The sequence below is a fragment of the Cnephaeus nilssonii genome (genome assembly GCF_951640355.1).
Source record: "Cnephaeus nilssonii genome assembly, chromosome: 19".
In the NCBI taxonomy this organism is placed as follows: domain Eukaryota; kingdom Metazoa; phylum Chordata; class Mammalia; order Chiroptera; family Vespertilionidae; genus Cnephaeus; species Cnephaeus nilssonii.
The window spans coordinates 15,296,686-15,324,171 of record NC_137090.1 but is presented as its reverse complement, the minus strand read 5'-3'; the positions used below and the strand labels follow the sequence as shown (position 1 = coordinate 15,324,171).

The window sequence follows — 27,486 nt, the reverse complement described above, 5'->3', positions numbered from 1 at the left end:
TATGCATTGTGGTCAGGGCACATGCCAGGGTTGCGGGCTTCAATCCCAAGTAGGGGATGTACAGGAGGCAGCCAATCCAGGATTCTCATCGTTTCCCTCCCCCTCTGAAAACAATTTTTAAATTTTTTTTGAAGAAAGGGTGTGATTCTCAATACTTGTGACCCTGTTTTACCAATGAGAGGCTCTCCAGCTGAGTTGATTCTCAGTCACGAAGAAACTAGGATCCAGAGACCTATTTGCCAAGCCTGAGGCGTACTTCCACCTGGAAGGGGGGCTGTGAGAAGGGCTCAGTAAGTCACCGGTGTAAAAACCCTGGACTAAATGAAAATAATAGGAAAAACTGTTTTATGTACTTTAATTTGGCTCCTCTCACCTTTAAGTATTGGACATCTCTGTTGAAACACTCCTGTTAGCTTGTACTCAAGAGTCCCAAGTGGAAGTGAATTTAAACCCTGCTTTGACTAAAAATTCAAGTTCTCAATGCCTCAAAGCCCAAGTTCAAATACTGTCCAAGCTTGGATACATGTTTCACTTGCTATAATTTGACAGTGGGCAAGTTTATGTACTTCAGAAGTTTATAATCTCATCGGTAAAATCTGGAAAGAACTAAGGGGTTGTTTTTGAAGATTGAGTTTAATTCATGCAAAACAGAACCAGTATTGGACACAGCAGCTCTCAATAAATGCTATTATAGCAGCTTGGTGAACTTGGAGTGACTTTGTCCTGGTTGCATTTGTCATTCAGTTTTATCAATGTCTGCATGTGCCTGGCATTATTCTGGACTCCAGGGAAATATCTATTAACCAAGCAGACAAATTTCTACCAATGGGCTTCTGCTGGGATTGACAGGTTGGGAATGATTGATTGGGGCCAGAATTTAGTTTGCTTTTAGTAAGGTAGTTTCCCCTAAGGCCTCATAGCTGAGTGACGTAGACTTAGAGACCAGGAAGTCTCCTCTGAGGGGTGGGGAAAAGCCGTTGGCCATGTGAGCACTAAATGGGCAGGGACTTCCCAGAAATGAAAGTGGAAGCAAAGAGCCTGCAGGCAGAACTGTTTGAGGTGCATTTCAGGCTCTGCTACGGCAGATAAGTCTCCTCAGAAGGTGGAAGCAAGGGTTCTGTTGGGTGGATTCTGCCACTTTGTTTCCAGCTCCGAAGCCTCGGCTCTTGCCAACCAGATCACAGACCCATGTCAGTGACTCCAGATCCCGTAAGTGAGGAGGAGGGTGTTGGGCACGGGAGAAGCAGAGGAGCATTCCTCTTGGCCTGGCCGGGTGTCCTAGCCTCTCCCTGTCAATCTCTTAGACTTGCTGAAGGTCTAGGCCAGTGGTCGGCAAACTCATTAGTCAACAGAGCCAAATATCAACAGTACGATTGAAATTTCTTTTGAGAGCCAAATTTTTTAAACTTAAACTATATAAGTAGGTACATTGTTATTAACTTAATTAGGGTACTCCTAAGCTGGCTTAAGAGCCACACTCAAGCCAAAACCGGTTTGGCTCAGTGGATAGAGCGTCGGCCTGCGGACTGAAGGGTCCCAGGTTCGATTCCGGTCAAGGGCATGCACCTTGGTTGCGGGCACATTCCCAGTGTGGGGTGTGCAGGAGGCAGCTGATCGATGTTTCTCTCTCATCAGTGTTTCTGGCTCTCTCTCCCTCTCCCTTCCTCTCTGTAAAAAATCAATAAAATATATTTTTTTTAAAAAAAAAAAAAGAGCCACACTCAAGGGGCCAAAGAGCCGCATGTGGCTTGAGAGCCCCAGTTTGCCAACCACGGGTCTAGGCTGAGTAACGAGGCTGGGATTTCCTCTCCCCTGTGGAGTTAGTTCCCTCACCCATTGCCTCAAAGACAAATCTATATAATCTGTACCTCAGGAGCTGATGAGTTCCTTGTGTGAATGCATTTTTCTGGAGAGAATCTATAGTTTTCATTAGATACCCAAAAGGTTCCGTGATCTAAAATCTTAAGAATTGCTCTCATGACAATTCTAAACATTTAAGGCTCTGGCTGGGTAGCTCCGTTGATTAAAGCATTCGTCCTGACACTCCAAGATTGTGAGTTTGAAGAAGTGTACCTCCTCTGAGAACTGAGCTCCTTGCTGCCTCTTGTCCACCATTTCCTGACCTCTACTCATGCCAGTCAAAGCTCTGTGAGGACTGCGCCCCAAGTAGGGCACATACAAGAATCAACCAACAAATGCGTAAATAAGTGAAACAACAAATCTGTTTCACTATCTCTCTCTCAGAAATCAATAAATACAAAAATTTTTAAGAGAGATCAGAAAAGCCCTAGGTTTGGCTCAGTGGATAGAGCGTCGGCCTGCGGACTGAAGGGTCCCAGGTTCGATTCCAGCCAAGGGCACATGCCTGGGTTGGGGGCTTGATCCCCAGAGGGGGGTGTGCAGGAGGCAGCTGATCAATGATTCTCTCTCGTCATTGATGTTTCTAGCTCTCTATCCCTCTCCCTTCCTCTCTAAAATCAATAAAAATATATATTTTTAAAGAAGATCAGAAAATATATAGTATTTTTTTAAATCAAGAAGTGCCCACGTTCTTATTTCCTGATATCTTCACCCACAAATTCTCCCCCTCCTTATACTTTCTCAACCTTGGGCCCCCTTCTGGGTCAGAGGAAGAAGTGTGCCTCCTCTGAGAATAAGCTCCCTCCTGTCTGTTGTGGTCCACCGTTTCCTGACCTGTGAACATCCTCCTCATGCCAGACCAAGCTCTGTGAGGACTGGCCCCGGTCCAGCCAGTTCACCATCGACCCCCAGTGCCTAGCACTGTTCCTAGCACGCAGTAGACACTCAGTAAACAGCTGTTGAATGAATGATTCTCATCCCCTCTCCAGTTTATTTAGTCTTTCCTTCCCTGTTACTACCCCACTACAAATATGCTGATCCCTCACTTAGAAACTCATTTGCCCCTTAAATGTAATACGAAAGACCACAGGCTCTATAGCAGGGGTGGGAATCTTCTTTCTGCCAAGGGCCACTTGGATATTTATAACATCATTCTCAGGCCATACAAAATTATTAACTTAAAAATTAGCCTGGCCCGGCCAGTGTGGCTCAATGGTTGAGCTTCATATGAACCAGGAGGTCACAGTTCAATTCCCAGTCAGGGCACATGCCCGGATCGCAGGCTCGATCCCCAGTGGGGGGCGCGTGCTGGAGGCAGCTGATCAATGATTCTCTCTCATCATTGATGTTTCTCTCTCTCCCTCCCCCTTCCTCTTTGAAATTAATTTAAATAAATAAATTAGCCTGTTATATTTGGTCAAACATTTAATTAACTCATCCCTAATGCCTTGGCGGGCCGGATGTTCCCCACCCCTAAAGTCTAAAGCCAACCTGCCTGGCTCCAAATCCTGGTTCCTGTTATTGTGTGACCCTGGGAATTCTAAAATTGTCATCTAAGCCCCATTTCCTTATCTATAAGATGAGAAGGATAGCAAAGTTTCCTCATAAGAATACTTACCTGCAAGAATTAAACTAGATAACCCATAAATTAATATAGTAAAAACTTAACACACTGCTTGGCACATACTAAGCACAATAGGTGTTCAATATTGTTAATATTATCACCAACCTTTTCAAAACTCCAGTTCCCCAGGGTCATCTCAATTTACCCCCACCTCAGGCCTACCACTCTGCTAAAACTCCTTTATTTTATTTTATTTTTTTTAAATATATTTTATTGATTCTTTACAGAGAGGAAGAGAGAGGGATAGAGAGTTAGAAACATCGATGAGAGAGAAACATCGATCAGCTGCCTCTTGCACACCTCCCACTGGGGATGTGCCCGCAACCAAGGTACATGCCCTTGACCGGAATCGAACCTGGGACCCTTGAGTCCGCAGGCCGACGCTCTATCCACTGAGCCAAACCGGTTTCGGCTAAAACTCCTTTATTTTAAATACATTTTTTTAAAATTGATTTCAGGGAGGAAGGGAGAGGGAAAGAAAGAAACATCAATGATGAGAGAGAATCATTGATTGGCTGCCTCACGTATGCCCCCTACTGTGGATCAAGCCCGAAACCCGGGCATGTGCCCTGACTGGGAATCGAACCATGACCTCCTGGTTCATAGGTCAAAGCGCAACCACTGAACCACACCAGCCAGGCTAAAACTCCTTTAAAGGCTTTTACAGCCCTAACCAGTTTGGCTCAGTGGATAGAGCGTCAGCCTGCAGACTCAAGGGTCCCAGGTTTGATTCCGGTCAAAGGCTTGTACCTTGGTTGCAGGCACATCACCAGTAGGGGGTGTGCAGGAGGCAGCTAATCAATGTTTCTCTCTCATCAATGTTTCTAACTCTATCCCTCTCCCTTCCTCTCTGTTAAAAATCAATAAAATATATTTTTTTAAATGAAAATACGCCTATGCTACTGAAAGAGACAAGTTTCAGTGGGGAGTTGGAGACAGGAGGGAATTTGGTGATATTTAAAGGAGATAGAGTCCAGCTGTGCCTGGCATTTACTATAGCAGGCCTGGATCTCTTTCCTTGCCCTCCGGGCCAAGGGCATTATACCAAACTGGGGCACCAGGTCTACAATCTGGCATCGTCTTCACTGCCCTCTGTCTCCTTAATAAAAACATCCACTGTATCTGGGAGGTTTTCTTCGTGAAATGTACTCACCCACATGTGCTCCTTGGCTGCCCCTGCCAGAGGTCCAGGTCAGCTCCTGTCACGGTGGTGGGAACTAGAGCCACGGAGCATGGGCTTGTTTCCCTCACTCCACGGTTCCTGCCCCAGCTCATCCTGCCATCACTCCCAAGATTCCTTTTAAACACCATGTCCATTCCCTTACCCCCCCTTTCAGAAATCTTCACTAGTTCCCCATTTCCTTGCTGATATCACATCTAACCTCCCCAGCTTGAAATTTTCTTTAAAATAGTCTATTTATGAAGCTATTATTTCTTTTTATTAAGCTATTTATTTAAAAATAGCATTGCCAATTACTAGGTTTTCAATTATGTATAATTAGATCGAGATTTAAAGCAGAAGTAAAAAGAGAATGAACTGCAGACCGAATCCAGCCCACCAATGTATTTTAGTTTTCATATATTTTTTACATTGAGCCATCTTTTTCAAATAAAAATCCAGGTTTCTGATTTCCCTTTAAAATGGGAGAGATCGGGCATACTGGGACCACAACACACACCCATGTGAAAAAACTCGGTTAGAGCTAAGAAGAGGTTGCCACTTTGGCGGGTTATATGCTCTCTCCCGTTTGTTAGGCTCTCCACCACTCCTCATCACACTATACTGGCTCCCTTGACTCACTGATGTCATCTAACTGGCCCTTATAGGCACTGAGTGTGTGACCCCTTGTTTACAGAAATATAAAGAATGGAGAGAGAGAGAAAAAGAATGAGCTACCTTTCTCACTGCTCATAAACCAGCATTATTCAAGCCCTAGTTTTTCTCTGCTTAAAATGAGAGCGAACTCACTGAATGTCTTCAATACCCTCTGTAACATGCTTTCGTCCTATTATTCATTCACTTCATTCATTCATTCAGCACCCATTTGCCGAGTGCCTGTTTTGTGCCAGGGACTCTGCTGAGCACTGGAGATACAGAGAAGACCAGGACAGAGTCCCATCTCCCCAAGCTCACACTTAGATTCTGGGCTGACCTTATTTATCAGGCCTCCCAACCACCAAGTGAACTATGCCAGCTAGCAACTGCTCCAACCCACAAACAAAGGTGCATTTATTCCTATCCCTGGTGTCATTCCCCTGCCCATGTTGTCAGCTTGCTCTCTCTCTCTCTCTCTCTCTCTCTCTCTCTCTCTCTCTGGGCCTGCTCCAAATCGCACCAGCTTGGAACAATGGAAAAGGTAGCAGTCAAGGGACACGCTGGGGAGGTGTGGGGTAAATTACTCTCCAGCTCTGGGCTTGATTTCTTCACTCTAGAGCAGGGGTCCTCAAACTTTTTAAACAGGGGGAGTACAAATTAGCAGGGTGGAGTCACACTGATAGGGTTGAATTTCTTTGGGCAAATCACTTAACCTCTCTGAGCGTTCGGTTTCCTCATATGTAAAGTAAGGACAAGAGGGTTGCGGGAAGAACTGAGTGATATAATCTATATAAATGGTTTATATTTATAAACCAATTATATAGATTATATATAATATAATCCTACCTAATAATAGACAAATATGCAAATTGACCGTACCTTCGCTATGCCCACGATTGGCCAGGAGGCGGGGGGGCGGGACTCGGGGTGGCCGGGGTGGCCGATTGGGCCGGCGGGACGCTGAGCTCGCGTCGCCAGAGGCGGCGCGAGCTCAGCGTCTGCACCATGGCTGTGCTGCAGCACAGAAGGGGCCCCTGGGGCAGCGAGCTCATGTCCTGCCGGGGACCATCAAAAGCGGGGGAGCTGGGTGCCTGTCCACTCTGGCACCAGGCCTTTCAGAAGCATCCCCCGCGCCGGAGGCTTCTGAAAGGCCTGGTGCACCAGCGGACAGGCACCCAGCTCCCCCGCGATCGAAAGCGAAAGCGTGTAGGGGACCCTACACATGCATGATTTAATCATGCACTGGGCCTCTAGTCTATATGTAATATAGGTTATTACATATAGATTATATTATATTATATATAGATTATATTATATATAGATTATTATATATAGATTATATAAAGGAGTAGTTACCTTTGCCATCCCCCCTCCTAAGCTCCAAAGGCCCTTCTTCGGCCTCTGCAACTTGTTTCCTGAGCTTACGCAACCTGGCTGGCTCCCTTCTACTACCTCTGTAACTTTCTAAATAAACTTTCTTTTATAACTTGAAGAAATAAAACAATGCCTGACATGTTTGTGCTTAATGTGTGTTAGCTAATAGTATTATGACATTTTGCAACCCTACACACCATTTCCCCTGGAGGCCTCCCTCGCTGTGTTAACCCTTTTGCGACTCACCCTCCTCCAAACTCCTGCTGTCCTCCACAGTCAGTCAAGTGATTGCTTACAATCTCGGGTTCTGTTTTGTACAGGCTTGAGGCTTGGCTCTTGTCTTCCACTGCCCTGTGTCAGTACCCAGCACCTCACAGCAGGAGCTCAATCAGTGTTTGTTCAACTCTAGGTCTCAATAATAAACCAGCCATGGCTGCTGCAAAGGCGTCTGCCCTTCAGAGAGTGGCTGAGGCCGCCAAGTCCTGAGCAGAGGGGCCAGGACCCGCCCAGGGCCGGGTAAAGGGGTTGGGTTGTTCTTAAGCTGAGAGAGTCCAGAGTAGGATCCCCTTCCCCTGGAAAGGCCGGTGGATATCTGATTGTTCTGTCTGTCCTAACAGGCATTCTTCAGGAGGGGGAGCCTATTACACACCCTTCAGGAGGAGCAGGCCAGACTAAAGATGAGGCTGCGGGAACTGCAGCAGCTGAAAAGGGAGCTCAGGAACTCCCCGCAAGACAAGGTAAGCTGGGAGAGGGGTGTGGCCTGGCAGAAAGAGCTGGGGAGTTCTTAGTTTCACTCCTGGCTCTGCCACTTCCTTGCTGTGTAACCTAGTCCTAGAGCCCTGGTTGGCAAACTGCGGCTCGCGAGCCACATGCGGCTCTTAGGCCCCTTGAGTGTGGCTCTTCCACAAAATACCACCTGCGGGCGCGCACGTACAGTGTGATTGAAACTCCGTGGCCCATGCACAGAAGTCGGTTTTCGGCTCTCAAAAGAAATTTCAGTCGTTGTGCTGTTGATATTTGGCTCTGTTGACTAATGAGTTTGCCAACCACTGTCCTAGAGTATGTTACTTGAACCCTCTGGATCTGTTTTTTCATCTGTAAAGTAGAGATACTTCCTTCATAGGCTTGTGTGAGGACAAACTAAAATCTTGTATATAAAGTGCCAGGACAACCATGGCCGGTGTGCTCAGTGGTTGGAGCATCGGCCGGCCTATGCACCAAAGGGTTGAGGATTTGATTCCCAGTCAAGGGCATGTACCTGGGTTGCAGGTTCAGTCCCTGGCCCCAGTTGGGGTACGTGGGGAAGGCAACCAATCAATGTGTCTCTCTCACATCGATGTTCCTTCCTCTCCCCCGCCTTCCACTTTCTCTAAAAATCAATGGGAAATAATATCCTTGGGTGAAGATTAAAAAAAAAAAATACTTTAAGTGCCAGAAGTGCAGGTCAAGGGCCCTCTCATATTCCATGGGCCCTTGACCTGCTTTCATCCGCTTACTTATCCAGCTCTTCTTCCATTAAACATATTCATCCCTTGCACTCAGTATCAATCACATGTAACTGGGGACACTTTCCTCCTGGGAGGGAGTCGAGAGCTCCCCGACCCTTGAAGGCTATATCAGCCCTCCCGCCCCCCCCCGCCCCCATCTCCAGGTCCCATTCCCAGTGCCTGAAGTCCCCCTGGTGTTCCGAGGACACATTCAGGAGGAGATGGAAGTGCCCAAGTCTTTGGTTTCCGACCTGCAGATCTGCTACCCACTGCCTGGAGGCTCTGCTCTGGTCATCTTTGATGACCCCAAGGGTGAGCTCCCTGGGAAGCCTTGGGAGGGAAGCTGGGAGGCTTCCCAGTACTGATCCTGCCTCCCCGCCACCCCTCCCCTCTCACCCCCAATCCAGTGGCCAAGCAGGTGCTACGACAAAAGGAGCATCGGATCGAGCTGGAAGAGTGTCGGCTGCGGGTGCAGGTCCAGCCCGTGGAGCTGCCCGTGGTGACAACCATCCAGGTGACAGAGGGGCAGAGCTCTGGGACCTGCAGGGGGTGCCATGCACCTGGACACTAGGGAGCGGGGCTGTGCCTGGAACCACTCCTTCTTGTCTACCCCTAGGTGTCCAGCCAGATGAGTAGCCAGAGAGTGCTGGTCAGTGGGTTTCCTGCTAAGCTCAAGCTGAGTGAGGAGGAGCTGCTGGACAAGGTGGAGCTCTTCTTTGGCAAGACCAAGAACGGGGGTGGAGATGTGGAGACTCGGGAACTGCTGCATGGGGGTGTCATGCTGGGCTTTGCTAAGGATGAAGGTAAGGGTCTCTCGGGGAGATTAGGGCAGATGCATCAGGCCCCAGAGGGGGAAGCCCTTGATGCTAAAGGTCTACCCTTCCTGTCCCTGCAGTGGCCCAGAACCTGTGCCGGATTGGCCAGTTCACCGTGCCATTGGGTGGGCGGCAGTTCCCTCTGAAAGTCTCTCCCTACATGAGTGGAGAGATCCAGAAGGCAGAGGTAAGTGGGAAGGTGGGGAATGGGGGCTGGCCAGGTCACCTGTCTGCCCCTCTCATATTCCACGGGCCCTGCCTCCTCCACCCTCTGCCCCAGCCCCTGACTCTCATGAGCCTTTGCTCATCTCCGGACTCCTTCTCCAGATCAGGTCCCAGCCAGTGCCGCAGGCAGTGCTGGTGCTCAACATCCCCGATGTGCTGGATGGCCCCGAGCTGCAGGATGTGCTGCAGGTCCACTTCCAGAAGCCCACCCGTGGGGGAGGGGAGGTGGAGGCCCTGAAGGTCGTGCCCCCAGGAGAGCAACGCCTGGCGGTCTTCACCACCGAGTCCAGCTAGGAGCCGGCCCTTCTCATCACCCTCCAGCCCTCTGCCAAGGTTCTCTAACTGGGCTGGGCTTGGGTGCATGCGGAGGTGGATGCATGCGGATGATCAAGATCATGCTAGTCAACAGAGGGCAGGACTCGTGGTTGTGAAACGCTGTCCCAGACAGTAAAAGTGCTTGCCTGGAGTGAGCTCCTTCCTCATTTCATTTCATGAAAGGAAACTTGATTTGGGCAAGGAAGGAGGCTGGGGGAGGGCAGAAACCCTAGCCTTCCACCACCAGCACTGGCTTCCCCAGCTGACCTTCCCCTCCACTCTCAGAGGCAACAGCCAGGATCCAGGGTTTAGCGTTTTATTGACACAAACACAAAGGCAGCTTCGGTCATGGGGTGGGGTACACACAAGCAGAAGTCGCACTTCACACCGTTTAGGCCTCATTTAGACAATGAAGAGGCTGAACCCCTCCCCGCCACCTCCCATTGGCAATGGCTGGGCAAGAACCCTTCTTAATTCCAGCTCAAAGAGCAGAGGGAGCCACACCTGTGCCCTAGGAAATCCCCACTTTGGTTCCGGGGGCCCAGTTCCTAATCCACGTCCTCCAACACCCCCGACAACATCTCCCTCACTCCATCTCCCCACCCATGTAAACAAAGTTTGGGGATGAGTTTGAAAAGGTACCTCCCTGCTCTGAGAAGGCAGGGGGCAGGGGGCCTCCCATGACTGCACGGGGATGTGCTTTAATTTTTACTTTGGTCCCAGAACAAGAAATAGACAGCATTCACTCCCAGGGCTCTGGCTGGTAAATGCCATCCTTATCTGCAAGGCTGAGAAAACTTCCCCACCTCTTCCTCCTCAACCACTGAGAGAGAAATGACAGCCCCAGAGAGAGACAGGACATGGCACAGGACCTAGGAGGCTAGGGGCTGCTCCTGCCCCTGACACTGGCACACTCACAGATTTTTGGGGGTGTTGTGGGACTGGGGAGCAGTAGAACCCCAGCTCCACCAGAACAAGGAAGGCACTGGGGAGTATAAGGGTGGAGAAGGAGGTGTGAGACAGGGACAGGGACCCCCCCATATACACAAGCACAGGTTTTCCATTGCTAAGGCACTGAGAACAAATCCAGAGAACTCAGTGAAGGAGGGGGGGCCTCTGTGTCCCTCCCACAGAGTCGTAACCTAGGGGAGCAGGTGTGATTCCTGCCCTTGTTGTAAGAGGCAACCTGGGTTAAGAGTGGCAGGAAACCTGGAGGTGGAAGAAGCCCAATTGTGCTTAAGAAGTTGGGGGACAAGAAGATGAGGCCACACAATGAGGCAAAGGAGTTCAGAGGTGGGCGCTGGTCGGCCCGGGTTGAAGGGACACTAGGGCAAAACGGGGACATGCTGGACTCACACAGATTGGCCCCATATCCTGAGCTGACATCTCATTTCTTTGGGGGAGGTAGTGGGGCAGGGGCAGGAGGGGAGATGAGGCAGAGGCGGAAGCACGTAGAACAGAACGGGAAGGGATTGGCTAGTCTTGGCACAAAAGCAGCACAGCAGGCCCAGGGACAGGGTGGGGGCAGGAAGCAGCCGGTCTCCCTCTGTCCCTCCCTGTCCCCTTGGCGGGGCCCAGACATCCAAGTGGTCACTTCCCAACCTCTTCAGAGGGCAGGAAGGAGGGAGGGGGCAGCCCTGGCTAAAGAGAAAACACAGGGCAGGGGAGAGGTCATCACCACGGAGACCTTTGGGGGAGAGAGGGCAGAGCATTATGATAGAGGATGAAATTCGAGGATCTGGCGGCCAACATAACATGGCTTCCCAGCTTCTCTCTTCCCGAGGGCCTCCCAGCCCCCCATCCTAGTTCTCCTTCTCTGGCCCAGGCACCAGGAGGATTTTGCCCACATTCTTCTTCTCCTGCATCTGCTTCATGGCATCCACCACCTGAAAAGGAAGACAAGGCGCTCTCCCAGTGCTCCAGAGAGTCAGCCTAAAGGAGGAGGCTCTCCTCCCCCAAAGAATCCTACCCCCAGGACCCCAGCCTTTCAGGGTCCTACCCAGGCCCTCCCTCACACTCACCTTCTCGAAGGGCCACACAGAGTCAATGTGAGGTTTGATGTGGCCCTGATTGTACAGAGCCAAGAGGCGGGTCACCACACCACTGACCAGCTCCACTTCATTATCCAGGTAGCCCAGGTGGAAGCCACACACAGCCCGGTTGGCCTGCAGCAGCTGCAGAGCTGACACGCTGAACTGATTCCACCATGTACGTGCCAGGGCCATCAGGTTCCGCTTGGGGCCCGTCATGAGGTTGGCCATTCCTGAGAGACAAGGAGACATAGCCTATGAATCCGGGTGCCAGGCGCAGCCCTGTGTCTGGACCCATGTTCGTCTGCCCCCTGTGGGCCCTTACAATTATCCACACTAGTGCCAGGAAGTGCCAGGATAACCCACTGCCTGCAGGCTACCAGGCCCCAAAGACTCCATCTAACTCAAAAAATGGTTCTAATCTTTATTTGTTTATTTTTATGTGAAATGGTTTTTTAAATTTTATTTCTCAATGACAGTTTACATTCAATATTATTTTGTATTAGTTTCAGGTATATGAAATGGTTTTCTAAATGGAAATGCAGTTGTCTCAGAAGCCAGGAGGGTAGAACAGAGGAAGGCGGACTGGGCGATTGTGCATCAAGAATAATCCCCAGCTCTAGCTCCTTTGGCTCAGCAGATAATGCGGAGGCCTGCGGCCTGATGGGTCCCGGATTCAACACCAGTGAAGGGCACATGCCCACATTGTGGGCTCAATCCCCACTGTGGAGCATTCAGGAGGCAGCCAATCAATGGTTCTCTCTCATCATTGATATTTCTATCTCTTTCTCCCTCTCCTTTCCTCTCTGAAATCAATAAAAATATTTTTTTAAAAAAGAATAATCGCCCTAGCTGGTTTGGTTCAGTGGATAGAGCATTGGCCTGCAGACTGAAGGGTCCTGGGTTCGATTTGGCCAAGGGCACATGCCCGGGTTGTGGGCTCGATCCCCAGTGGAGGGCGTGCAGAAGGCAGCCAATCAATGATTCTCTCTCATCATTGATGTTTCTATCTCTCTCTCCCTCTCCCTTTCTCTCTGAAATCAATAAAGAAATATATATTAAAAAAAAAAAAAGAATAATCCCCAAACAGGAGCACAGAAAGAACACAATTTACTGTGACTCACATGGAAGGTTGTGAAAGAAAATGACAACAGCTGCTCCCAGGAGGCAGCAATCTGAGTGCAACATCTCGGGGCCATCCTAACCCTGGCACTCTCTCTCCAGCTCCTGGGTCCCTGCCCCTTCTTCATTCAAAAGCCCTGGGCCCCTATATCCCTCTCCATTCTGGCCCACTGACTTACCATAGGAGATCAATTTGCCCATGGGTTTGAGGAGGTTGTAGCCCTTAGCAGTATCGGCCCCACCCAGAGGGTCCATGACGATGTCCACGCCTGTCACAGAATAAGGGGGACCAGGAGCAGCGTTAGAATCCACCAATTTGGAGACCTCCCGTCTGTCCCATGCCATCCCATACCCTGACCCCACCTTTGGGGGAGATCTTCTTGATCTCATCCACGTAGTCAGTCGTGTGGTAGTCAATGGGATGTGTGACCCCGTTCTCCTTCAGTATCTCGTGCTTGCTGGCCGAGGCCGTTCCGAACACTGTCACATTCTCCACTGTTCGGCACAGCTGCAAGGCGGCTATACCCACACCCCCTGCAGCAAGACACCTTCATAAGTAGGGGATAGAGAGTCACCCAGCCACCAGTCTCCATTCTTGCCTCTCAAGGACCAACCCCATCATCTTCATTTTGCCTGGGCTCAATCGGAGGCTTTCTGCGCTCATCTCATGTCCAATTTCTGTGACTAAGAATTGGGGGAAGGGTAGCTGGCAAGGAAGGGGTGCTGGGTCACAGCATGTTGCTATGGATAGCACACCAGGCTGGATCTGGTGCCTGAATGTTGCCACGGCAACAATACTGCAGAGGCCTTGGGCGCCATAGGCCAAGGCAGCCTGGTGTTACCATGGCAACAGTCCAGACAAGCTACTGAGAAGGGGCCTAGGAGGAAATCTGGGTAAGGAGGGGGAATAAAGGAAAGGGGCCTGTTACCTGCAGCCATGTGTACCAAGACGCTGTGGCCAGGCCGTAGGTTGCCAAAGTCAAAGAGGACCATGTATGCTGTGATGTAATTAACCAGCAAGGCAGCAGCTTCCTCAAAGGTCATGGACTCAGGCATCAGAAAGGTCTGGGCTGAGAGCACAGTCACCTCCTCCTGCCACATGCCCGAGCGCATCAACACCATCACCCGATCCCCTACCTTGAAGAATGAAAGCAGAGCATGATTAAGTCACTCATTCATTCACTCATTGGTAATTTATGACCTTCTGTTATGTACAATGCCCTCTTCCTGGTAATGAAGGAGCAGGGGCAGTTATGGTAATAATAATAATAATAATAATAATAATAATAATAATAATAATGTCATTACAAACAATAACAACTTACCTTTACCTTTACCCAAGGTCCAGGCTATATTGTAAGTGCTTTATATATAAACACTTAACTAATCCTTACACCAGCTCTTTAAGGTAGATACTATCCTTATCTCCATTTTACAGATATTAGACTTCACTATTGTGTAAGGTCCCTGATGCAAGAAGCTTACAGTTGGGGCAGCATAAAGTATTGAAGAGATCAAACTGCTTCTGTTAAAAAAACACACAACAGGATCCACTACTTATTGACCATGTGACATTGGGCAAACAGAAAATTAACTTTTTTGAGCCCCAGTTTTCCTACCTGTAAATTAGGGAGTTGTGAGGATTAAGTAACAAAAAATCATTTAGTCTTTTTTTTAGCCAAATGTTGGCCACATAGTAGACACTCAGTGGTGTTAACTAATAATAATAACAACAACAATAGTGACAATAACAGTAACCAGGAGGGGAGGTGACCAAGTCTAGTAGCTGAAGGAAGAGGGAGTATGTGATAATGTGCATACCACAGTACAGGTGAAGATCTCTGACCAGTTAGAGCTGGGCGTGGTTCCCTCAGGAGAAGTATCTGAGTCAGCACTGGGGGCCCAGGAACACTTTCACCCAGAGATGTGTGTGTTGCGGGGAGAGGTGACGGACAAGAAGAGCCACACAATCCCTCCCAGGAGGAAAAGGTATTCTCCTAACTCTTAGGCACCTGTAGGAGAGGCTGCTTTCAGCTTAGGGCAGGGAAGGGAGCATTCTCAGGAGAAAGGAAGGCCCCTCCTCACTCTTTGAAGAGACTGGAGAGGGAGGTTCTGGGACAATCCGGGTCTGTCTTGGTCCCTGCCAGGAATGATGGGAATTCTGTATATTAATGAGATTTGGGATCCATGAGGAAGGGGGATGGGACTCTCCCACACACCCTTTTTCATGTCCTCAAGGCCCCACATTCCACTGAGGAGGAGGATTGAGGGCAGCTAGGATCTTTCCCTTCAAGCACTGATCTGAGATGAGGTGTGGGGAATGACAGCATTCCACATCCAGACTCAGCATTAGCAGGCTCGGCAGTCACCCTGGAGGACTGGGAAAAACGCAGTGGTCAGTCTGGTTGGTGACCAGGCCCAGGTCTGGCCCAGAACAAGGCTGACCACTTACCCAGACTAATGCCCACCACTCAGCCCATCACAGAGCAGAGTCAGCCCTGATATCAGGAGGCAGGGAGGGGGCCCTCCCCACAGAATCCAGCCTCTTACAATCAGATTCTTGCCCTGGACAGGATATCCTGTATTTACCAAGTGGAAAGTGTGGGGAGGGGAGGTTAGGTGGGTGGCCTTCAGCAGCAGCATGAACTACAACTCCCCCCCTCTAAAAAAATTTTCCTCTTAGCACCCTCTCAAGAGTGGGATTATTTAAAAGTCAGTGGAAAGGGTGGGGCCAGAGCTGAATCCAGGCAGAAGCCCTTTAAAGAGGATATGTTTGCATGTACAAATAAATCCAAGAATTTCAGCTCTGGGATTTAGGACTGGCAGGTCCAGCAAGAGAAAGGCTGCATCTGAGGGGCCTGATTTGAAAAGAAACCCATAAACAAATGACACGCAAAGGCTCACTCCAAGTCTCTCAAAAAGTTGGTCATTTGGAACTCTCCGGTGTCCAGGATTGTGGCCAAGATTAATGATAAACAAAAAGGAGAAACAGACCGGCAGAGCTGGGCCAACCTGCTCCCGGTGCCACACCCCTCAACCCCAGTCCAAAAAAGCACCGCCAGGGGTTCGAGGGTCCTCCACGAGGAAGGCTGAGGCAGGGTCTGCCCGCTGGGACGTTCCCAAGGCCAGCCACGGGGGTCGTGACCCGATGGCTGAGTCACCGGAGGAGGAGGAGATATTGCAGTCACGGGAGTCAGAGTCCAAAACAAAGATCCAGAGACCTAATCTCAACTCCGTCCCCATATCTCCCCCCTCCCTGGCCCCCAACAAAATCAGACTGGCATTGTGGGGCCCGTGGAGGGGTGGTGGCAGGTTCCCTCTCTTCCATAGGATGGGCGTGCCTCCTCTCTGGCCCTGTTCTGGGTGGGGCGCCCTCACACCCCCACAGACCACGGGGCTGCATGTGACTAGGGCTCTGGCACAGCCCTCTGCCGCCGCCCAACCCTGACTCCATAGCTGCTCAAGCTCACTTGAGGAACGAGGCACCAGTCGGGGTCACAACCCACCATTACGGGGGGTGTTTGTTGGGCAGGGGTACAGGTGTGGTTTAACTGGGGATTGCGGGATTTGGGGGGGAATAATAAGGTCATTACGCGCATGCGCATGTGCGCCTTATTGTTTCCCCCCACACACCCACCACCACCACCGCTGCTTCTGGGCGGCGGCCACCATTAAAAATGGTTGGGAAGAGGGGGGATAACTCCGTCTCACCCCACCCGCAAATATAAATCCAGTTTTTCAGGAGCTTCAGAAGCCAGGCCCCTTTCCTGTCCTACGTCTTCCATGCCCGTCTACCCAGGTCCCTGCCAGTTTCCCCCGCGCTGCCACACCCCCGGAGCCCGCCCCTCCTGCCCGGCCACCTGCACCTCCCGGCCCTGGGCTGGTCCGCTCACCTTGCGGTCGTTGACTCCCTCGCCCACTGCGACCACGACTCCCGCGCCCTCCATGCCCGGAGTGTAGGGCAGCGGCGGCGTCCGGTCGTAGATCCCCTGCCGGGCCATAATGTCCGCGAAGTTCAGCCCACAGGCCCGGACGCGCACCGTCAGCTGGCCGGGGCCGGGGGCCGGGGGAGCGGCCGGCCTGCTCTGCAGCTTCACCTTGTCGTAGCCGCCGAAGCCGGTGAGCACCAGGCAGCGCAGCGGCGGCGGCGAAGCGGCGGCGGCCCCCTCGGAGGCCGCGGGTGGCTGGGCGTCGCCCACGGCTTCGGCGGGCCCTGCCTCGGCCGCCGCCACCACGGTGGCCACCTCGGCTACCTCTCTCTCCGCGGACATGGCTGGGACTCCCGACGTGCGCGCACAGCTGGACTGAAGGGTGCACAGCTGGGGAGGGCGGGGCGCGCGTCCGGAGGAGCCGGGGCTGAGGACTGAGAGCAGAGGGGCGGGGCGCCGGCCCAGGGGCGGGGCTTCGCGCGCCCCCTTAAAGGGCCAAGGCCACAGTGCGGGGGCCGCGGGCGCGAGAAAACTGGAGACTGGAGCCTCTGCGGACAGACAGAGCGAGGGCGTTCTTGGGGCCATGCAGATCGCGATTTAATTTACTTGTGTATTCATAATGAACCTCACGCAAGTTAAAATATATGTTAAGGAGCAGTCTGAAGGACGATCTCAAAATCTGAGCTGGCTTCCAATTTGAAGAGCTAACCACCTGTAGACCGGAACCCAACCAACTTATTCTTTAGACTCTGACTCTACCCTTACGTGACCCATTCCGTGTGGTCTATCAATGGCAAACTTGGAGCAGGGAGATGGAGTCTTAAAAACTTTCCATTTGATTTTGTTGATTAAACTCTGGGCTTCATTTTTCCCTTCTGTCAAATGGTGAAGATACTGCTTGATAAAGGGTAAAGATAAAATTAAATCGAGTATCCTCGGTGTAAAGAGAGCTTTTCAAAAGCAAAAGATGTCATACAAAGGCAAGACAGAAGCTCGATTATTGTTAGACTCCGGATCGAGCCTGAAATGACTTTAGAGTTTGTCCCTGGCTCCAGCAAGGCTCACTCTAGGCTATTTGATCAGCCTCTTCTTTGCTCTCCATCCCTGTCTTCCCCAAGTATCCACCAGAGGACGCAGCTCCCCAAAAACTTTTCACCCTGCTCTTGGCTGAAGAAACTCATTCTTGCCTCCAGCTAGTCCAGGCCCCACCCTTAAGTCACCATAGCCCCAGACTAGGCCACTGGGCCTGCTGTGCTGCTTTTGTGCCAAGACTAGCCAATCCCTTCCCCTTCTGTTCTACGTGCTTCCGCCTCTGCCTCATCTCCCCTCCTGCCCCTGCCCCACTACCTCCCCCAAATAAATGAAATGTCAGCTCAGGATATGGGGCTGTGCCTGGAACCACTCCTTCTTGTCTACCCCTAGGTGTCCAGCCAGATGAGTAGCCAGAGAGCGCTGGTCAGTGGGTTTCCTGCTAAGCTCAAGCTGAGTGAGGAGGAGCTGCTGGACAAGGTGGAGCTCTTCTTTGGCAAGACCAAGAACGGGGGTGGAGATGTGGAGACTCGGGAACTGCTGCATGGGGGTGTCATGCTGGGCTTTGCTAAGGATGAAGGTAAGGGTCTCTCGGGGAGATTAGGGCAGATGCATCAGGCCCCAGAGGGGGAAAGCCCTTGACGCTAAAGGTCTACCCTTCCTGTCCCTGCAGTGGCCCAGAACCTGTGCCGGATTGGCCAGTTCACCGTGCCATTGGGTGGGCGGCAGTTCCCTCTGAAAGTCTCTCCCTACATGAGTGGAGAGATCCAGAAGGCAGAGGTAAGTGGGAAGGTGGGGAATGGGGGCTGGCCAGGTCACCTGTCTGCCTCTCTCATATTTCCACGGGCCCTGCCTCCTCCACCCTCTGCCCCAGCCCCTGACTCTCATGAGCCTTTGCTCATCTCCGGACTCCTTCTGCAGATCAGGTCCCAGCCAGTGCCACAGGCAGTGCTGGTGCTCAACATCCCCGATGTGCTGGATGGCCCCGAGCTGCAGGATGTGCTTCAGGTCCACTTCCAGAAGCCCACCCGAGGGGAAGGGAGGTGGAGGCCCTGACGGTCGTGCCCCCAGGAGAGCAACGCCTGGCGGTCTTCACCACCGAGTCCAGCTAGGAGCCGGCCCTTCTCATCACCCTCCAGCCCTCTGCCAAGGTTCTCTAACTGGGCTGGGCTTGGGTGCATGCGGAGGTGGATGCATGCGGATGATCAAGATCATGCTAGTCAACGGAGGGCAGGACTCGTGGTTGTGAAACGCTGTCCCAGACAGTAAAAGTGCCTGCCTGGAGTGAGCTCCTTCCTCATTTCATTTCATGAAAGGAAACTTGATTTGGGCAAGGAAGGAGGCTGGGGGAGGGCAGAAACCCTAGCCTTCCACCACCAGCACTGGCTTCCCCAGCTGACCTTCCCCTCCACTCTCAGAGGCAACAACCAGGATCCAGGGTTTAGCGTTTTATTGACACAAACACAAAGGCAGCTTCGGTCATGGGGTGGGGTACACACAAGCAGAAGTCGCACTTCACACCGTTTAGGCCTCATTTAGACAATGAAGAGGCTGAACCCCTCCCCGCCACCTCCCATTGGCAATGGCTGGGTAAGAACCCTTCTTAATTCCAGCTCAGAGAGCAGAGGGAGCCACACCTGTGCCCTAGGAAATCCCCACTTTGGTTCCGGGGGCCCAGTTCCTAATCCGCGTCCCGCAACACCCCCGACACCATCTCCCCACCCATGTAAACAAAGTTTGGGGATGAGTTTGAAAAGGTACCTCCCTGCTCTGAGAAGGCAGGGGGCAGGGGGCCTCCCATGACTGCACGGGGATGTGCTTTAATTTTTACTTTGGTCCCAGAACAAGAAATAGACAGCATTGACTCCCAGGGCTCTGGCTGGTAAATGCCATCCTTATCTGCAAGGCTGAGAAAACTTCCCCACCTCTTCCTCCTCAACCACTGAGAGAGAAATGACAGCCCCAGAGAGAGACAGGACATGGCACAGGACCTAGGAGGCTAGGGGCTGCTCCTGCCCCTGACACTGGCACACTCACAGATTTTTGGGGGTGTTGTGGGACTGGGGAGCAGTAGAACCCCAGCTCCACCAGAACAAGGAAGGCACTGGGGAGTACAAGGGTGGAGAAGGAGGTGTGAGACAGGGACAGGGACCCCCCCATATACACAAGCACAGGTTTTCCATTGCTAAGGCACTGAGAACAAATCCAGAGAACTCAGTGAAGGAGGGGGGGCCTCTGTGTCCCTCCCACAGAGTCGTAACCTAGGGGAGCAGGTGTGATTCCTGCCCTTGTTGTAAGAGGCAACCTGGGTTAAGAGTGGCAGGAAACCTGGAGGTGGAAGAAGCCCAATTGTGCTTAAGAAGTTGGGGGACAAGAAGATGAGGCCACACAATGAGGCAAAGGAGTTCAGAGGTGGGCGCTGGTCGGCCCGGGTTGAAGGGACACTAGGGCAAAACAGGGACATGCTGGACTCACACAGATTGGCCCCATATCCTGAGCTGACATCTCATTTCTTTGGGGGAGGTAGTGGGGCAGGGGCAGGAGGGGAGATGAGGCAGAGGCGGAAGCACGTAGAACAGAACGGGAAGGGATTGGCTAGTCTTGGCCGGTCTCCCTCTGACCCTTCCTGTCCCCTTGGCGGGGCCCAGACATCCAAGTGGTCACTTCCCAACCTCTTCAGAGGGCAGGAAGGAGGGAGGGGGCAGCCCTGGCTAAAGAGAAAACACAGGGCAGGGGAGAGGTCATCACCACGGAGACCTTTGGGGGAGAGAGGGCAGAGCGTTATGATAGAGGATGAAATTCGAGGATCTGGCAGCCAACATAACATGGCTTCCCAGCTTCTCTCTTCCCGAGGGCCTCCCAGCCCCCCATCCTAGTTCTCCTTCACTGGCCCAGGCACCAGGAGGACTTTGCCTACATTCTTCTTCTCCTGCATCTGCCTCATGGCATCCATCACCTGAAAAGGAAGACAAGGGCCAAAACCGGTTTGGCTCAGTGGATAGAGCGTCAGCCTGCTGACTGAAAGGTCCCAGGTTTGATTCCAGTCTAAGGGCATGTACCTTGGTTGCGGGCACATCCCCAGTAGGGGGTGTGCAGGAGGCAGCTGATCGATGTTTCTATCTCATCGATGTTTCTAACTCTCTATCTCTCTCCCTTCCTCTCTGTAAAAATCAATAAAATATATATATATATATATACATATATATATATATATATATTTTTTTTAAAAGGAAGACAAGACCCAACCAGAGGGAATCGAACCTGCATTACCACCATTTGTCCACCATCCAGAGCAGAGGGGTCAATGCCGACATGTACACATAAGGAACTGGTGGACATTGATATTGGGTCTCGGAAGAACTGTTGGTCCAGAAAGAGACTCACTACAGACTGATTCATTTGCCTGTCAGCATAACTATTATTGCTCATCTCACATTCAGTTCATATAAGTATATCTCTAGTGACACATGATCTCGCTCATCTAGGGGAAATGATGAACAACATAGACTGATGAACAAGAACAGAACCAGAAACAAGGAGGCATCGATCGGACTATCGGGCCTCAGAGGGAGGATAGGGGAGGGTGGGGGGAGGGGGGAGAGATCAACCAAAGGACTTGTGTGCATGCATATGAGCCTAACCAATGGTTAAGTTCAACAGGGGGTTGGGGCATCCGTGGGGAGGGGTGTGGGATGGGAATGGGGGGATGAGGACAAATATGTGACACCTTAATCAATAAAGAAATTAAAAATAAATAAATAAATAAATAAAAATATAAAAGGAAGACAAGGCACTGCTCCCAGTGCTCCAGAGAGTGAGCCTAAAGGAGGAGGCTCTCCCTAAAGGAGGAGGCTCTCCTCCCCCAAAGAATCCTACCCCCAGGACCCCAGCCTTTCAGGGTCCTGCCCAGGCCCTCCCTGCAGAGCCATCACACTCACCTTCTCGAAGGGCCACACAGAGTCAATGTGAGGTTTGATGTGGCCCTGATTGTACAGAGCCACGAGGCGGGTCACCACACCATCAATCAGCTCCACCTCATCATGCAGGTAGCCCAGGTGGAAGCCACACACAGCCCGGTTGGCCTGCAGCAGCTGCAGAGCTGACACGCTGAACTGATTCCACCATGTACGTGCCAGGGCCATCAGGTTCCGCTTGGGGCCTGTCATCAGGTTGGCCATTCCTGAGAGACAAGGAGACATAGCCTATGAATCCGGGTGCCAGGCACAGCCCTGTGTCTGGACTCGTGTTCGTCTGCCCCCTGTGGGCCCTTACAATTATCCACACTAGTGCCAGGAAGTGCCAGGATAATCCACTGCCTGCAGGCTACCAGGCCCCAAAAGACTCCATCTAACTCAAAAATGGTTCTAATCTTTATTTGTTTATTTTTATGTGAAATGGTTTTTTAAATTTTATTTCTCAATGACAGTTTACATTCAATATTATTTTGTGTTAGTTTCAGGTATATGAAATGGTTTTCTAAATGGAAATGCAGTTGTCCCAGAAGCCAGGAGGGTAGAACAGAGGAAGGCGGACTGGGCGATTGTGCATCAAGAATAATCCCCAGCTCTAGCTCCTTTGGCTCAGCAGATAATGCGGAGGCCTGCGGCCTGATGGGTCCCGGGTTCGATACCGGTCAAAGCCACATAGCCAGGTTTTGGGCTCAATCGCCACTGTGGAGCATGCAGGAAGCAGCCAATCAATGGTTCTCTCTCATCATTGATGTTTCTATCTCTCTCTCCCTCTCCTTTCCTCTCTGAAATCAATAAAAATATATTTTAAATAAAGAATAATCCCCAAACAGGAGCACAGAAAGAATACAATTTACTGTGACTCACATGGAAGGTTGTGAAAAAAAAATGACAACAGCTGCTCCCAGGAGGCAGCAATCTGAGTGCAACATCTCAGGGCCATCCTAACCCTGGCACTCTCTCTCCAGCTCCTGGGTCCCTGCCCCTTCTTCATTCAAAAGCCCTGGGCCCCTGTATCCCTCTCCATTCTGGCCCACTGACTTACCATAGGAGATCAATTTGCCCATGGGTTTGAGGAGGTTGTAGCCCTTAGCAGTATCGGCCCCACCCAGAGGGTCCATGACGATGTCCACGCCTGTCACAGAATAAGGGGGACCAGGAGCAGTGTTAGAATCCACCAATTTGGCCGAAACCGGTTTGGCTCAGTGGATAGAGCGTCGGCCTTCGGACTGAAAGGTCCCAGGTTAGATTCCGGTCAAGGGCATGTACCTTGGTTTCGGGCACATCCCCAGTAGCGGGTGTGCAGGAGGCAGCTGGTCGGTGTTTCTAATCTCTATCCCTCTCTCTTCCTCTCTGTAAGAAATTAATAAAATATATTAAAAAAAAAAAAAGAAGAATCCACCAATTTGGAGACCTCCCCTCTGTCCCATGCCATCCCATACCCTGACCCCACCTTTGGGGGAGATCTTCTTGATCTCATCCACGTAGTCAGTCGTGTGGTAGTCAATGGGATGTGTGACCCCGTTCTCCTTCAGTATCTCGTGCTTGCTGGCCGAGGCCGTTCCGAACACTGTCACATTCTCCACTGTTCGGCACAGCTGCAAGGTGGCTATACCCACACCCCCTGCAGCAAGACACCTTCATAAGTAGGGGATAGAGAGTCACCCAGCCACCAGTCTCCATTCTTGCCTCTCAAGGACCAACCCCATCATCTTCATTTTGCCTGGGCTCAATCGGAGGCTTTCTGCGCTCATCTCATGTCCAATTTCTGTGACTGAGAATTGGGGGAAGGGTAGCTGGCAAGGAAGGGGTGCTGGGCCACAGCATGTTGCTATGGATAGCACACCAGGCTGGATCTGGTGCCTGAATGTTGCCACGGCAACAATACTGCAGAGGCCTTGGCGCCATAGGCCAAGGCAGCCTGGTGTTACCATGGCAACAGTCCAGACATGCTACTGAGAAGGGGCCTAGGAGGAAATCTGGGTAAGGAGGGGGGGAATAAAGGAAAGGGGCCTGTTACCTGCAGCCATGTGTACCAAGACGCTGTGGCCAGGCCGTAGGTTGCCAAAGTCAAAGAGGACCATGTATGCTGTGATGTAATTAACCAGCAAGGCAGCAGCTTCCTCAAAGGTCATGGACTCAGGCATCAGAAAGGTCTGTGTTGAGAGCACAGTCACCTCCTCCTGCCACATGCCCGAGGGGATCAACACCATCACCCGATCCCCTACCTTGAAGAATGAAAGCAGAGCATGATTAAGTCACTCATTCATTCACTCATTGGCAATTTATGACCTTCTGTTATGTACACGGCCCTCTTCCTGGTAATGAAGGAGCAGCGGTAGTTATGGTAATCCTAATAATAGAGTAATATGCAAATTAACCATCACTCCACGACAAAAATGGCAGCCCCCATAGCCACAAGATGGTGGCACCCAGTCCCCTCAGCCCTGCTGCTGGAGTGTCCAGCCTGTCCGCAGGAGTAGCAGGCTGGATCTGCCTCTGGAGGGGGCGGATCCAGCCTCCCGCTCCACTGCTGCTACAGTGTCTGGGTCTGTCAGCCCCACTGGGGTTGAGGGAGGAGGGACCAAACAGCGCGGCTTGATCCGCCCCCAGACATGGCAGACAGAGCCTGGAGAGCAAGGCATGGAGGCTTCCTTAGTGTGGCGGCAGCAGGAAAGCCCCAGGCCCAGCAGACAGAGCCGGGACAGCAGGGCTTGGGGACTTCCTTAGCACGGCGGTGACGGGAGCACCCCCAGGCCCAGCAGTCAGAGCTCAGACGGCAGGGCATGGAGGCTTTGCTTGCAGGGTGATGGCGGGGGAAGCCCCAGGCCCGGCAGACAGAGCCCGGACAGCAGGGCTTGGGAACTTCCTTAGCGCAGTGGCAGCGGGGAAGACCCAGGCCCAGCAAACAGAGCCGGGACAGCAGGGCATGGAGGCTTCCTTAGCGTGGCAGTGGCGGGGAAGTCCCCAGACATGGCAGACAGAGCCCAGACAGCAGGGCTTGGGGGCTTCCTTAGTGTGTCGGTGTTGGCGAAGCCCCCAGGCCTGGCAGACAGAGCACACTGCTGGGCATTAGGGCTTCCTTCACATGGCACATGGTGGCGGCATGCAGAGAGCGGAGAGCAGGGCAAGAATTCCAGCTCTGGGATTTAGGACTGGCAGGTCCAGCAAGAGAAAGGCTGCATCTGAGGGGCCTGATTTGAAAAGAAACCCATAAACAAATGATATGCAAAGGCTCACTCCAAGTCTCTCAAAAAGTTGGTCATTTGGAACTCTCCGGTGTCCAGGGTTGTGGCCAAGATTAATGATAAACAAAAAGGAGAAAAAGACCTGCAGAGTTGGGCCAACCTGCTCCCGGTGCCACACCCCTCAACCCCAGTCCAAAAAAGCACCGCCAGGGGTTCGGAGGGTCCTCCACGAGGAAGGCTTAGGCAGGGTCTGCCCACGGGGATCGTGACCCGATGGCTGAGTCATCTGAGGAGGAGGAGATATTGCAGTCACAGGAGACAAAGTCCAAAACAAAGATCTAGAAAAGTAATCTCAACTCCGTCCCCATATCTCCCCCCTCCCTGGCCCCCAACAAAATCAGACTGGCATTGTGGGGCCGGTGGAGGGGTGGTGGCAGGTTCCCTCTCTTCCATAGGGTGGGCGTGCCTGTCTCTGGCCTGTCCTGGGAGGGGCCGCCTCACACCCCCACAGACCACGGGGCTCTGCCGCCGCCCAACCCTGACTCCATAGCTGCTCAAGCTCACTTGAGGAACGAGGCACCAGTCGGGGTCACAACACACCATTACGGGGAGTGTTTGTTGGGCAGGGGTACAGGTGTGGTTTAACTGGGGATTGCGGGATGCGGGGGCGTGGGGGGCGTAATAAGGTCATTCCTTGCATGCGCGTGGGCGCCTTATTTTTTCCCCACACACACCCACCACCACCACCCCTGCTTCTGGGCGGCGGCCACCATTAAAAATGGTTGGGGAAAAAAAATAGTTGGGAATATACATCCAGTTTTTCAGGAGCTTCAGAAGCCAGGCCCCTTTCCTGTCCTACGTCTTCCATGCCCGTCTACCCAGGTCCCTGCCAGTTTCCCCCGCGCTGCCACACCCCCGGAGCCCGCCCCTCCTGCCCGGCCACCTGCACCTCCCGGCCCTGGGCTGGTCCGCTCACCTTGCGGTCGTTGACTCCCTCGCCCACTGCGACCACGACTCCCGAGCCCTCCATGCCCGGAGTGTAGGGCAGCGGCGGCGTCCGGTCGTAGATTCCTTGCCGGGCCATAATGTCCGCGAAGTTCAGCCCACAGGCCCGGACGCGCACCGTCAGCTGGCCGGGGCCGGGGGCCGGGGGAGCGGCCGGCCTGCTCTGCAGCTTCACCTTGTCGTAGCCGCCGAAGCCGGTGAGCACCAGGCTGCGCAGCTGGTGGGCGTCGCCCACGGCTTCGGTGGCCACCTCGGCTACCTCTCTTTCCGCGGACATGGCTGGGACTCCCGACGTGCGCGCACAGCTGGACTGAAGGGTGCACAGCTGGGGAGGGCGGGGCGCGCGTCCGGAGGAGCCGCGGCTGAGGGCTCAGAGCAGAGGGGCGGGGCGCCGGCCCAGGGGCGGGGCTTCGCGCGCCCCCTTAAAGGGCCAAGGCCACAGTGCGGGGGCCGCGGGCGCGAGAAAACTGGAGACTGGAGCCTCTGCGGACAGACAGAGCGAGGGCGTTCTTGGGGCCATGCAGATCGCGATTTAATTTACTTGTGTATTCATAATGAACCTCACGCAAGTTAAAATATATGTTAAGGGGCAGTCTGAAGGACGATCTCAAAATCTGAGCTGGCTTCAAATTTGAAGAGCTAGCCACCTGTAGACCGGAACCCAACCAACTTATTCTTCAGACTCTGACTCTACCCTTGTGTGACCCATTCCGTGTGGTCTATCAATGGCAAACTTGGAGCAGGGAGGTGGAGTCTTAAAAACTTTCCATTGGATTTTGTTTATTAAAGCTCTGTGCTTCAATTTTCCCTTCTGTCAAAATGGTGAAGATACTGCTTGATAAAGGGTAAAGATAAAATTAAATCGAGTATCCTCGATGTAAAGAGCGCTTTTCAAAAGCGAAAGATGTCAAACAAAGGCAAAACAGAAGCTCGATTATTGTTAGACTCCGGATCGAGCCTGAAATGACTTTAGAGTTTGTCTCTGGCTCCAGCAGGGCTGTCACTCTGGGCTATTTGATCTGCCTCTTCTTTGCTCCCCATCCCTGTCTCCCCAAGTATCCACCAGAGGACGCAGCTCCCCCCAAACTTTTCACCCTGCGCTTGGCTGAAGAAACTCATTCTTGCCTCCAGCTAGTCCAGGCCCGCGGTTAAGTCACCAAAGCCCCAGACTAGGCCACTCGTTGCCATGGGGACAGAAAGCCATGACGTCATCACTTTCCTGGTCGGGGTGACGGAGTCCATACCCTCCTAACCCCAAGACTCCCGGCCGGGACCCGAGCATACAGGAGGGAGACCGAACCCTAAAGGCTCCTGTCCTCCCCACCACCTCGTGCCTCCGGCTCAGGAAGTGGATGGTTGCCCCCGCGCGTGTCCGCAGTAGCACCCCGGCGTGCACGCGTGGGCACGCAAAAGGCCCGAGCCTCGTGCGTGTGCTGATCCCACCACGCCCCGCCCGCCCCGACCCCCAAGAAAGTCAGATCAGTCAAAAAGCCCGGATCGGCCCGCCCCAAACCGCGCGCGCTAGAACTCTGCTTTCTCTCCCGGTTTCCCGGGGTCCCGCCTAGCTCCCCTGGGCCCCGCCTCCCGGCTGCGGGGGCCGGAGGCAGGAGGCGGGGCCGGGGGCGCGGCCGCCGGGCTGGGGGCGGGGCAGAGGGGGGGGCCCGCGGCCCCGAGTGGGGGCTCGGCGCGGGCCCGCGAG

At 52.5% G+C, this 27,486-nt stretch overlaps 4 protein-coding genes across 5 annotated transcripts; 2 read left to right on the top strand and 2 right to left on the bottom strand.

Annotated features, from left to right (window-relative positions):
• Positions 1-1,007: 1,007 nt before the first annotated feature.
• Positions 1,008-12,809, top strand: IFI35 (interferon induced protein 35). Of its 2 annotated transcripts, XM_079798811.1 has the most exons (8): positions 1,008-1,209; positions 7,292-7,411; positions 8,326-8,473; positions 8,569-8,675; positions 8,778-8,964; positions 9,057-9,163; positions 9,304-9,534; positions 12,053-12,809. In XM_079798811.1, exons 1-7 carry the CDS (start codon positions 1,189-1,191, stop codon positions 9,493-9,495), a joined length of 882 nt encoding a protein of 293 aa, XP_079654937.1. In that variant the 5' UTR covers positions 1,008-1,188; the 3' UTR covers positions 9,496-9,534; positions 12,053-12,809. The 2 variants fall into 2 exon arrangements, with proteins under 2 accessions (XP_079654937.1, XP_079654936.1); XM_079798810.1 differs by lacking the exon at positions 12,053-12,809 and having other exon boundaries at positions 9,304-9,668.
• LOC307115568 (synaptic vesicle membrane protein VAT-1 homolog) lies at positions 9,819-17,024 on the bottom strand. The gene is made up of 6 exons (XM_079798809.1): positions 16,562-17,024; positions 13,598-13,805; positions 13,032-13,202; positions 12,848-12,937; positions 11,538-11,779; positions 9,819-11,402 (listed from the first exon to the last, which is right to left on the bottom strand). The coding sequence occupies exons 1-6, from the start codon at positions 16,937-16,939 to the stop codon at positions 11,319-11,321; spliced, it is 1,173 nt and encodes a 390-aa protein (XP_079654935.1). The 5' UTR covers positions 16,940-17,024; the 3' UTR covers positions 9,819-11,318.
• On the top strand, positions 16,938-18,935 carry LOC307115440 (interferon-induced 35 kDa protein-like; the record flags this gene model as incomplete). Its single annotated transcript, XM_079798660.1, is given in 5 exon segments — positions 16,938-16,955; positions 18,020-18,206; positions 18,300-18,406; positions 18,548-18,665; positions 18,668-18,935. Coding segments are annotated over 5 exon segments (501 nt in total). The 3' UTR covers positions 18,739-18,935.
• A 126-nt stretch (positions 18,936-19,061) lies between these two features.
• Positions 19,062-26,109, bottom strand: LOC307114846 (synaptic vesicle membrane protein VAT-1 homolog). Its single transcript, XM_079797682.1, has 6 exons — positions 25,759-26,109; positions 23,615-23,822; positions 23,048-23,218; positions 22,640-22,729; positions 21,565-21,806; positions 19,062-20,582 (listed from the first exon to the last, which is right to left on the bottom strand). Exons 1-6 carry the CDS (start codon positions 26,062-26,064, stop codon positions 20,499-20,501), a joined length of 1,101 nt encoding a protein of 366 aa, XP_079653808.1. The 5' UTR covers positions 26,065-26,109; the 3' UTR covers positions 19,062-20,498.
• Positions 26,110-27,486: the final 1,377 nt, after the last annotated feature.

Bases quoted from the DNA above. Each gene is read 5' to 3' on its own strand.
- LOC307114846 (XM_079797682.1), bottom strand. From the start codon at position 26,064: ATGTCCGCGGAAAGAGAGGTAGCCGAGGTGGCCACCGAAGCCGTGGGC. The intron at 23,823-25,758 runs GTGAGCGGACCA...TCATTCTTCAAG, and splicing joins AGGGAGTCAACGACCGCAAG to GTAGGGGATCGGGTGATGGT. The intron at 20,583-21,564 runs GTGAGTGTGATG...CTTCCTTTTCAG, and splicing joins CTGTGTGGCCCTTCGAGAAG to GTGATGGATGCCATGAGGCA.
- IFI35 (XM_079798811.1), top strand. From the start codon at position 1,189: ATGTCAGTGACTCCAGATCCC. The intron at 8,965-9,056 runs GTAAGGGTCTCT...CTGTCCCTGCAG, and splicing joins GGGCTTTGCTAAGGATGAAG to TGGCCCAGAACCTGTGCCGG. The intron at 9,164-9,303 runs GTAAGTGGGAAG...CTCCTTCTCCAG, and splicing joins GAGAGATCCAGAAGGCAGAG to ATCAGGTCCCAGCCAGTGCC.
- LOC307115568 (XM_079798809.1), bottom strand. From the start codon at position 16,939: ATGTCCGCGGAGAGAGAGGTAGCCGAGGTGGCCACCGTGGTGGCGGCG. The intron at 12,938-13,031 runs GTGGGGTCAGGG...ATTCTGTGACAG, and splicing joins CAAGAAGATCTCCCCCAAAG to GCGTGGACATCGTCATGGAC. The intron at 11,403-11,537 runs GTGAGTGTGAGG...CTTCCTTTTCAG, and splicing joins CTGTGTGGCCCTTCGAGAAG to GTGGTGGATGCCATGAAGCA.